General features: G+C 38.0%; 1 protein-coding gene across 4 annotated transcripts in view; it reads right to left on the bottom strand.

The window, feature by feature from the left end:
* OPTN (optineurin) overlaps window positions 1–12,065 on the bottom strand; it is a 40,641-nt gene that overhangs the window by 7,641 nt on the left and 20,935 nt on the right. For all 4 annotated transcript variants that reach the window (XM_010859929.1, XM_010859927.1, XM_010859926.1 and 1 more), the window contains 6 exons: window positions 9,549–9,651; window positions 8,270–8,385; window positions 6,959–7,108; window positions 6,497–6,590; window positions 5,530–5,688; window positions 2,113–2,243 (listed from right to left, as the gene is read on the bottom strand). In XM_010859929.1, the coding sequence (XP_010858231.1) occupies window positions 2,113–2,243; window positions 5,530–5,688; window positions 6,497–6,590; window positions 6,959–7,108; window positions 8,270–8,385; window positions 9,549–9,651 (753 nt within the window). The remainder of the gene's footprint in view (window positions 1–2,112; window positions 2,244–5,529; window positions 5,689–6,496; window positions 6,591–6,958; window positions 7,109–8,269; window positions 8,386–9,548; window positions 9,652–12,065) is intronic.

Here is a 12,065-nt window from a genome sequence, read left to right as displayed (position 1 = left end):
CAAGATAGTATGGTACTGGCACAAAGACAGAAATATAAATCAATGGAACAAAATAGAAAGCCCAGAGATAAATCCACGCATCTATGGACACCTTATCTTTGACAAAGGAGGCAAGAATATACAATGGAGAAAAGACAATCTCTTTAACATTTGGTGCTGGGAAAACTGGTCAACCACTTGTAAAATAATGAAACTAGAAAACTTTCTAATACCATACATAAAAATAAACTCAAAATGGACTAAAGATCTAAATTTAAGACCAGAAACGATAAAACTCCTAGAGGAGAACATAGGCAAAACACCCTCCTACATAAACCACAGCAGGATCCTCTATGACCCACCTCCCAGAATATTGGAAATAAAAGCAAAAAATAAACAAATGGGACCTAATTAAAATTAAAAGCTTCTGCACAACAAAGGAAACTATAAGCAAGGTGAAAAGACAGCCTTCAGAATGGGAGAAAATAATAGCAAACGAAGCAATGGACAAAGAATTAATCTCAAAAATATACAAGCAACTCCTGCAGCTCAATCCCAGAAGAATAAATGACCCAATCAAAAAGTGGGCCAAAGAACTAAACAGACATTTCTCCAAAGAGGACATACAGATGGCTAACAAACATATGAAAAGATGCTTGACATCACTCATTATCAGAGAAATGTAAATCAAAACCACAGTGAGGTACCATTTCACACCAGTCAGAATGGCTGCTATCCAAAAATCTACAAGCAGTAAATGCTGGAGAGGGTGTGGAGAAAAGGGAACCCTCTTACACTGTTGGTGGGAATGCAAACTAGTACAGCCACTATGGAGAACAGTGTGGAGATTCCTTAAAATACTGGAAATAGAACTGCCATATGACCCAGCAATCCCACTGCTGGGGATACACACCGAGGAAACCAGAATTGAAAGAGACAAAAGAACCCCAGTATTCATCACAGCACTGTTTGTAATAGCCAGGACATGGAAGCAACCTAGATGTCCATCAGCAGACGAATGGATAAGAAAGCTGTTGTACATATACACAATGGACTATTACTCAGCCATTAAAAAGAATACATTTGAATCAGTTCTAATGAGGTGGATGAAACTGGAGCCTATTATACAGAGTGAAGTAAGCCAGAAAGAAAAACACCAATACAGTGTACTAACGCATATATATGGAATTTAGAAAGATGGTAACGATAACCCTGTATGCAAGACAGCAAAAGAGACACAGATGTATAGAACAGTCTTTTTTGGACTCTGTGGGAAAGGACGAGGGCAGGATGATATAGGAGAATGGCATTGAAACATGTAAATTATCACATGTGGGACAAATCACCAGTCCAGTTTTGATGCACGATACAGGGCGCTCGGGGCTGGTGCACTGGGATGACCCAGAGGGATAGGATGGGGAAGGATGTGGGAGGGGGGTTCAGGATGGGGAACACATGTACACCCATGGCAGATTCATGTCAATGTATGGCAAAACCAATAAACTATTGTAAAGTAAAATAAATAAAACTGAAAAAAAAAAAAAGAATCCACCTGCAATGCAGGAGACCTGAGTTCAATCCCTGGGTCAGGAAGATCCCCTCAGGGGACCTTGCCTAAGGAAATGGCAACCCACTCCAGTATTCCTGCCTGGAGAATTCCATCAGCAGAGGAGCCTGGTGGGCTACAGTCCATGGGGTTGCAAAGAGTCAAACATGACTGAGCAACTAACATACACACCTTGGTGTGTGTTATTTTATTCTCTGTATTTTTATGTTTCTTACTCCTCTATATTTTGTTCTCAAAGGAAATTTTTAAAGATAGAAGTAATTTTAGCAGTACTTTCTTGTAAAACATATTACAGAATTACTTAAAGTATTAGGAATATTTCATCCATGACAATGACAGGATATGACTGGAACCCAGATTATTATGTTTTTACAATTTATCTAGAAGCAGAAACTCAATCAGGTTCCCACAAGATACTGCCAAGCCTTTTAAAGTAAACCAAGTGTCAGGAACACCGTCAGGCCAGGTGTACTCAAAGCGAGTCTTGTAGCTCAAACAGCTAAAACACTGTGGGTCCCTCTCCCACAACCTGGGTAATCTGTGCTCCAAGTCTTTCCCTCATTTACCTGCCTCCATCTTCGAAAGCATTGTTTTCTTTCAGTAGAACTGCCAGCTGCAATGCCAGCTGCTCCTTTTCTTCATGGATCTTCTCTCTTGCTGCTCTTTCAGCATGAAAATCAGAACAATAAACCTCCATCTGTTAGAGGGGAAAAAAAAAGAGAAGTTACTACCCAGACAAATGTGGATTCTCTACAGCCTATCTGCTGATAAGTAGAAGAGGCTGTGCTACATCCTGTGACACGTCTTACAAATATTAATAACAGGTACATGCTCCTGCTAGAAACCAGTGTAATGACCATGACCATGTGAGTGAGCCATCCTGAAAATAGATCTTCAAGTCCATCCTGAGTATAGCCTCATGAGAGACCCTGAGTCAGAATCACCCAGCTAAGCTGCTCCCGGATTCCAGATCCATAGCAACTGAGATAATAAAAGCTTGTTGCTTTAGCTGCTTCATTAGGAGAATAATCTGTTACCTCTAAATAAATAAATATTATGCTATAATATGTAATTTCTTCATTGTTACAAAATTATAAAGTAAAAATGAATGCCTTCATAGTGAACTGAGCATTATTTTAATACCAATTTTTAACTTTCTATATTTTCAATTAGATTTTCCTTTTCAGATTTAGTGGTTCTAGGATATATTTTTTCTCCATTATTTTAAAAAGTTAATAAAAATTTAAATATTCTAATCACAATTTTAGTTGCCAGAAAAAGTATGAAACAGATCATTTTAAGGGACTTCCTACCATTTGTGAGTGCTCTAACATTTTATAGTTTTCATTGGTAGATCATGGGCTTTTTTTGAGTCAGACATAAATCTGTGTTAGAATCTCATTTCCATCAAGTCATTAAGTTTGAGCCAGTAAGAACTAGGCCTTTGTTTTGTCCATCTCTATATCGCCAACATTGCTTTTAATTACATAAGCAATGAGGTGGTAGGAAGACTAATTCTGCTGCTGCTGCTGCAGCTAAGTCACTTCAGTTGTGTCCACCTCTGTGCGACCCCATAGATGGCAGCCCACCAGGCCCCCCGTCCCTGGGATTCTCCAGGCAAGAACACTGGAGTGGGTTGCCATTTCCTTCTCCAATGCATGAAAGTGAAAAGTAAAAGTGAAGTCTCTCAAAGACTAACTCTACCAGACATCAAAACATTTGTCAGGCCCAATCAAAGGAAATATCTGAAAAAGCTCAAGTTGAAATTCTATTCCTGAAGAAATAAAACCAAAGCTGTAAAAAGTGAAAGTTGCCAGTCATGTCTGACTCTTTGTGACCCTGTGGACTATACAGGCCATGGAATTCTCAAGGCCAGAATACTGGGAAAGGGTAGGATAGCTCTTCCCTTTTCCAGGGGATCATCCCAACCCAGGGATTGAACCCAGGTATCCCACATCGCAGGTATATTCTTTACCAGGTAAGACACTAGGGAAACCCCAGAATACTGGAGTGGGTAGCCTATCCCTTCTCCAGCGGATCTTCCCAACCCAGGAATTGAACCAGGGTCTCTTGCATTGCAAGTGGATTCTTTACCAGCTGTGCTACCAGGGAAGCCTATAACTACAGTATCAGGCCCAATCAAACAATCAAAGAAAATAACTAAAAGAGCTCAGGTTGAAATTCTATTCCTATAGAAAAACTAAAGCTGTAAGTCCATTCAACCACTTCTATGCCACTATGGGCAGCAGGTAATGAGTATGTATATAGGGAATAGTAAACTTCTGGTATTGTTACATTGAAAATATTCTGTTTATCAGTTTGGCAAATGTTTAAAAGAGTAATGCAAGGATATAGGGAAACAGGGGCTTTCAGCTACTTTTGGTGAGCAAAAAATTTTGATTATGCACTTCTGGAAGACAACTTGGAAATAGTTATTTAACTTAAAAACAATCTAACCCAATGACCCAACCATTCCATTTCCATATCTTACTAGAGATTCCACAAATGCACAAGGATATACATACCAGAATGTTCAGTTCAGCATTGTTGATAAAAAGCAAAAATATTGGTACAAGCTACATGTCCATTAATAGAGGGCTGGTTAAATATATCAGGGTAATGCACACTTTGGACACCATACAACTGTTTTAAAAAGTACATATGGCTGTGAATAATAACATGGAGAGATATCCAAGATAGGTCAGGAATGAAAAAGTAGTACAATATGTATGGCATGATCCCGGTTTTAATTACACAAGCAATGAGGTGGTAGGAAGACTAACTCTACCGACATCAAAACATTTGATTATTTATAATGAGACAGTATGTACCAGACCAACAATGTACAAACAGCCCAATGGAACAGTGTAGAATCCAGAAATAGACCTGCGGGTACATTGACATAATATGTGACAGAGAAGGCAACAGAGTCCTTAAGAAAAGACGACCTTTTAAATAAATGGTGCCAAATGGATATTCATGTAGGAAAAAAAATATGAATCTTTACCCTTACTTCATTGCATATAGAAAAGCTAACTTCAGATATTTTTGTATCTTAATGTAAAAGACAAAACCATAAATCTTTTAGAAGTCAACACAGGAGAATATATTCATAGCCTTGAGGTAATGAAAGCTTTTAAAACAGGACACAGAAGTACTATAATCAAATGAAAAGACTGATAAACTAGACTACGTTAAAATTAAGAATTCTGTTCATCAAAAGACATGCTCATGAGTGGAAACGCAAATCACAGAGTGAAGAAATCTGCAAAAAGCACTGGAAAGGGCTTATATCTGGACTCTATAAAGAACTCCTATAAAATTAAGAAAAAGCCAGCAAACCAGAAGAAAACTGGGCAAAGACCTGATCAGGCACTTCACAAAAGGAGATCCTTAAAAGGCCAGTAAACATTTCAAAAAGTACACTTTCAAACCAGCAGGGAAATGCAGATTAAATGAGACACCATTATAAACCCACCAGAATGGTTAAAAATTAAAATACTGATAATACAAGTATGGGTCAAGGTGGATGTAGAGCAATAGGAACTCTCTGCTGATGGGAGTGAAAACTGGTAGGTAGATCCACTCTGGAAACGTCTTTGGCATAATCAATGAACACTGAGTAACCTGCCTACTCTAGGAACAAGCAGTTTTGCTCCTAGGTGTGTACCCAAAAGAAATGAGTACACAGATGAATAAAGAGACTTGCGTAAGAATGTCAGAGCAACATTAAACACCAAGCCCCAAGCTGGGAATGATCCAGCTGTCCATCAACTATAGAATGGATAAATTCAATGAGCAGTACACTTAGAAGTGTGGTATGCTTTCCACATGTGATAAACTTCAGTAAAAAGGTTTTTTGAAAATATATTAGCATAAATAGTGTAAAATCAAAAAAATATATCTTAAGCACCACCACTTTCCTGTTTGAGAATATAATCAAGGTTGGCTTCCCTCAGCTCACTCTTGGGAACGAAGCCTACCTGAGCCCTGAGGACAGCCATGGTCTCCAGGTCCTTCTCCTGCTTGGCAATGGTCTGCTTCATCCCATCCATTTGGAGCTGCTTGGAAGCCAGGGCCTTCTCTGCCAGTTCTAGCTTTCCACTCAGTTCCTGCAGCACCACCTTATCCACTTTTTCTGACTGAAAAAGATAAGCTTATTCTGGACTTGGTTTTGAAATAATTCAACCTATTTTAATAAAATGTAACATGAAGGCTTAAATTAAAAATTTACTAGATCTTTAGAGAGGAACCATATTCTAGGAAAATTAAACAAAAAACAAAGTATATTTCTAAGAATATAAACTCAAAGACCCCTTCTAATTCAAAGCTCCCCTGGTCTTTACTTATTCCCACTTTTGTCAGGTAAAACTGACAAAATTGTAAAATATTTGAAGTGTAAAACGTGATGATTTGATATACATATACACTGTGAAAGGTTCCCCCAATTGGGTTAATTAACTCATCTCTCATTCTGACGTATCTATCCATGGTGTTTAAACTATCACACCATGCTGGGGACATTATTACTAAGTTAAGTTGCAGCCCAAGAAGTCCAGGGTCTCAAGTTCACTGACAGAGGCAAGCTAGCCTTGTGAGACCTCCCAGCAGCAGTCTTACTATACATCCATTACTCATGTAGAAGCCCATACTCAGCTTTCCTGCAAACTCACCCACCATTAGAAATGCTAACAGCTTACTCCGTGACCATAAGGCATGCACCCCATCTTTGACTACATGGCACATTATACATATGCGGCAGGAGTTATGAACCCTTAGACACAAGAAATCAATTATAAATGGAAAAAAAAAAGATATAAAAGGAAAAAAAAAAACCTTTGAAACCAGACTTAGTTAAGGAGTAACACAACTACCTCACATATTTACATAAAACGTTCAATAGTTCCATTCACTACTAGGCTATGAAAATAATTTTTTTTCGATGAGTACCTCTCTCCTTTTCAGTTCCTCAATTGTCTTCAGTGCATTATTGTATTCTTGAAGAAGCCTGTTGTGTGTCAACTGTAGAGTGCCTAATCTGGACCTATTTAAAAAGAAATTAAAAAGGAAATCTTGGGGAAAGTACATCGAAACTTAGTCTTGCCTCCCAACTTTCTTCTGAATACTCAAGTAGCAAAATCTCTTCCACCTTTACAATCCCACCACCTACTAGCATATTCTTACTCTCAAAGAAAATGATTTTTCTTCAAATAATCAAGATAGACTACAAATAATTTTCATAATTGTTAAAATAAAACTTAAATTTTATCTCTTCAGAAAAGTCTACTAATTCTCCTTCAAATAAACAAAAGACAAAAAATAAATTTAATTTATTCTCAAATGATTCCAACTGCATAAAACTGCTCTTCTATCTTCTTTCAGCAAGTAGCCATCCAGTCATCGCACACTCACTTTTCATCTTCTGTTTTAGCTTGTTCCATTTTGATTTCTGATCGCATGCTTTCCACTTGGAGCTCTAACTTCTTGTTTTTATAAACCAGCTCTTGTTTTTCATTCAGTTCTGATGGGCTTGCAGAATTTTTCCTTTCAAGGGCCTGACATCTAAGAAAGAGCAAAATTTCATGAGGACAAACAATGTGCCTTCACATTTCTCAGTGGCTTTTAAACAGATTCTCAGATTATGTAGCAAATACAAAGAATTTCATGATGACATTCTTCAAAAATTTAACAGTACAAAATTAAATATTTTATCCTTCCTGCTTTTTTACTAGAAGTATTTCTGAACCGTTATGACTGAATATAAAAATATACAGATTTTTATAGAAGAAGTTTATAGGCTCTGTTAAGTACAAAAAATATGGTTTCTGATAAAGATTCAGGAGGAGAGAAGGAAGTGCTTTAAGTCCTTTTAAAGATCAGACTGAGAATTTCAATGTAACAAGAGCAAAATGAGCCAATGGCTGCTGTGTGTAAGGCATTATTGCAAAAAGCATGTTAAACATTAGCTTACTTAATACAAAATTTGAGTTATGACACACAGTTTACAAATGATAAAACTGAGGCACAGAGAGGTTAAATAAATAACTTGTCCAAGGTAATACCACAAATAAGGGGTAAATCTGTATTTCAACCTGGGTCTGTTTATCCAAAGTCCTTTGCATCAGCTGCTATGCTGTCCATAATACTGTACAGCCTTGGTCAGTGTAACTCCACAGAAACATACATTTGTATATTGTGCTGGAAATATGCTTGCCAATTAATCTAAGAGAACAACATCAACTTAGCTTTTCTAAATTTGGGGCAACTCCTCACATCAAGAGAAACAAGCAGATGCAAAATTCTCTCAATTTAGATATTAGCCTTTATAACTGATAGAAAATCAAGTTTTTTTTTTCCCCCTAAATCTCATTCAGGTTCTTCTTGCCCTTTGTAGTTTTCTTTTATGTTTGTTCACATCAATGCTGTCAGCTTACATAAGTCACAGGAAGTCTGAATCACTGTTTTTTCCAGGTCCTCATATATGCTTAAAATGCCCCCGAAAAGCAGAATCAGAGTCCCCTGGGTCCATTCCCCCAAGGACTTCATGGTTATATATTAACCAGAACATTGGTGTTTTCTGAATTCATATTTCAATTAGGTGTCTTTTTCTTTTACTCAGTAATAACACAGTAACAAAACGATGTTTTTGTATATTGACATATTTTGTTAAACAGTACACTTTTTGAAGGCGGGGGGGTGGTAAACATTATCTCTCATTCTTACTTTTCTTGAAGTCTCTTCTTCATTAGCTCAGCTTCACTGAGTTTCGTGTGAGCTTCCTGAAGCTCCTTAAACAGTGTTGTCACCTGAAGGTTCAGTGTTTCCACTTCACTTCCAATCTGTCATCCAGGAAATTCCAAACATGCACTTATTAGAACTTAAATGAACCTCTTTATGAGGAAACAGTGTGAACCAGTGGCGTCTAACTAAGCCTGTGAACTGATTGAACTTTTGGCACTTAATGCCCCAAATATCTTGCATGGGAAAAAAAAAAAAAAAAAGCTTTGGATACAACTCTGTTTCCTCATAGAGCATTAACTGATCGATTGGATACTCTTGTGATAATGCCTTTATCATAATCACAATGGACCCTGACCACACTTCAGGGGATCACAGATCACGGTGCTGTCAAAGCACAACCTACTTTACCCAGCTAGCAACTCACGCCCACATTCCCTGACTGTTGTGTGTTTCTAGTTTACTCAGCTGTTTTCACTGTACTGGCTTCTTCCTGGCAGCTCTAGAAGTTTTATCAATGAGTTTTACAGTGCCAGGGAAGTCTCAATACTTCTTTATAATTAGTTGTTCATTAGTTTTGGTCTCTTCATCTCAGTTTTTAACATATTCTCCATTCTCTTGAAAGTAGGGGACTCAGCTCAGAGCGTGGCATACAGCAGGCATCTGATACAGGCTTGTTGAGTAAGTTAGCTAAAGTGAGTGTTTCATGTAAATGCCTTTCTTGTGGGCTACTGTGGGTCTTACAACTTCCTGCCCTCATCACCTTTCCCTAAGCTTCACACTGTGTTCGCAGGTTACAAGGCATGTTTCTGAGTTGTCACACAAGTGTATATAAATATGTATGTAAACAAATGTCTTTTTTGTTCAAACTATTATATTCAAATGAGTAGTGGGAGAGAACAAAGACCCTTCAATTCTACCTGAAGTTTCTGGATCATATCCTCAAATGATTTCATTATATATTGGACAAAATTCCTTTCTCAATTTGTGGGCCTGTTCACTTAGGAATTCTGGAGAGGAAATCAGTCAAGAAGAGATAAAGGAGTGATTTCCTACAATCACTGGGATAGGAATACATCTCACTGCAATTTATAGTGAATGAAATTCAGATCAGGACAAGGAAACAGGAGAGAAATAGAAAATATTCAACATGACAAATTCTCCTCTATTTCTAAAGCCACAGAGCACACGACTTGGCTGCAGTGCCCTCACTACCCTCCATCCACTGAGAGTGTGGTAACAGTCTTAGACTCTGAGTACCCACAGTTTTGGTGTCTTTCTCCTCTTCTTTCTCTTGTTCTGTGTGCTCCTCTGTCTGGGTCTCAGTCTCAGAATGATCCTTGGCTTTCTTTTCAAAATCAGAAATTCTAAAAAATTACAGAATATAGAAAAGTTACTTTTTCTTTGGCTTCCAGAGGAATAACAATTGCAGACGCATTAAAAAGAATATTGTCTAAAATTTGGATAAAGGATGAACGTTTTCAAAATCTCTTCATATGCACTGTATTAGCTGTGGTTTTGCTTTCAACCAGATACTGGCTGGAACCGATTTAAGGGATGAATGCACATGGAGGTATAAGATGGGTATACTTTATCTTGAACACTGAAAGACACTGCCTTTTCCACATCACTGTAATGCACAGAACTGTTTTTTTAATTTGTATTTTTATGCGTGTATGCACGTGTGCTACATGAGAGTGGGTGCCTCTTTATAATGATTCAGCAGAGAGGGAATCCTTATACTTGTTATAAGAAGATCCATCTAAGTTTATGAGGTCCTAAAACAAATATAGCAACATTCTGATACTGAATCAAAGTCATATGAAAACCATCTCAATACAAATGGAATAAAAAGAAACCTGTGATTAAAGATGGTAGATTAAATGTATGCATGTAATTTTTCTCCCACCCTGAATGCCACTAAAATGACTTTGAAAGAATGGAAGAAGAACATTCAAAGGAACTGCACCCTCCCTCCACCCCTGCCCAGCAAAAAACAGAAGATGAAAGTTGGTCAGATGTGTCAGAAAGCAGAAAAAGATAGCAAGAGTGAAGGGTGAGGAGGCAGAGGGAGGAAGAAAGAGATAAGGAAAGAGAGACAAATGGCAAAGAGGAACACCAAGTTAAGAAAATGAGAGGACTAGTTCAGGAGTCCAGTTCAAAGTAATAGTCATTGCTAGAATGAGAGAATAGAGAAAACTGAGGGTAATTAAGTCAAGATCATTTTTCAAGAACTGAAGAATGAATGAGGCCAAGAGTGTCCAGAACAAATGGATGAAAACAGGCCCCTCACCAAAGCACACATGAGATGTCAGAAAACTTGGGATGGAGCAAAGAACCTCTGGGGGAGAGGACAAACAAAAGAAGTTTTATGCCAAAAGATCAAGAATCAAAATAGCAATGAATTTCTCAGCCTCAACACCAGGAGCCAGAAGACAATCAAGTACTAATGCTTTCAAAATTCGGTGGGAAAATTATATCCAATATATCAAGAGAATTCTGTATCTAGCAAAACTATCTGTTAAGTAAAAAGGTAGAAAGAGAGATTTTCACATATGCAGATTTCAGAAAATAGCCTCCCCATATATTCTTTCTTAGTAAGTTAGTGGAGATATTTAAAGATATTTAGTGAGTAAGATGGAGAAGGCAATGGCACCCCACTCCAGTACTCTTGCCTGGAAAATCCCATGGACGGAGGAGCCTGGTGGGCTGCAGTCCATGGGATCGCTAAAAGTCGGACACGACTGAGTGACTTCATTTTCACTTTTCACTCTCATGCATTGGAGAAGGAAATGGCAAGCCACTCCAGTGTTCTTGCCTGGAGAATCCCACGGATGGGGGAGCCTGGTGGGCTGCCATCTATGGGGTTGCACAGAGTTGGACATGACTGAAGCAACTTAGCAGCAGCAGCAGCAGGATATGGGGTAAAGACCTACAACTCATAGCCATCATTCCTTTTCACCTTTGAAAAGAACTGACTATCAAATAAGTCATTGGAAAAACACTGATTTCTTTCAGATAACCCTCATTCTGAATAAATAACTTTTTTTCATATTTTAAGAACAGATTTTCTTATACTTTTTCAACTGCTTCAGTTAGAAAGCGCTATAGTTTTAAGATTAATGAAACATTTATAATGTCTGAGAGAATTATGTATGTATTATATTTATGTATACTTTAGTATATGCTATATACAGTATCCTGCTGCTGCTGCTGCTAAGTCGCTTCAGGTGTGTCAGACTCTGCGTGACCCCAGAGACGGCAGCCCACCAGGTTCCCCCGTTCCTGGGATTCTCCAGGCAAGAACACTGAAGTGGCTTGCCATTTCCTTCTCCAATTCAGGAAAGTGGAAAGTGAAAGTGAAGTCACTCAGTTGTGTCGGACTCGTAGCGACACCATGGACTATTTATGACTAAATGTTGCAATCATTGGAACCCTAAAACTGTTTCATTATGCCCCCTTGTCTTATGTGGTTTAGCACTCTGCATTTCTAAGAAGTTCATTCACACATAGAAATTCACTGACTTCACAACTCTATAAGGTAAATAAATTTTATCTCAAAGTGTGTGTGAGTATGTCACATTCTATGAGGTCAGTATTTCTCTCATACCAGAACCAGACAAAGACATCACAAGAAAACTATAGACCAACACCCCTTAGGAATACACATGCAAAACTCTTTACTAAGAAGGCTAGCAATCCAAGCCAGCAATATAAAGCAGATCATATATCATGACCAAGTGTGATTTATCCAGGAATGAAAAGTTAGTTTAACATCAGA

Source organism: Bison bison, unplaced genomic scaffold, assembly GCF_000754665.1.
Source record: "Bison bison bison isolate TAMUID 2011002044 unplaced genomic scaffold, Bison_UMD1.0 scf7180017864461, whole genome shotgun sequence".
NCBI lineage: Eukaryota > Metazoa > Chordata > Mammalia > Artiodactyla > Bovidae > Bison > Bison bison.
The sequence above is the reverse complement of the archived record's forward strand: the minus strand, read 5'-3'. Positions and strand labels throughout refer to the sequence as shown.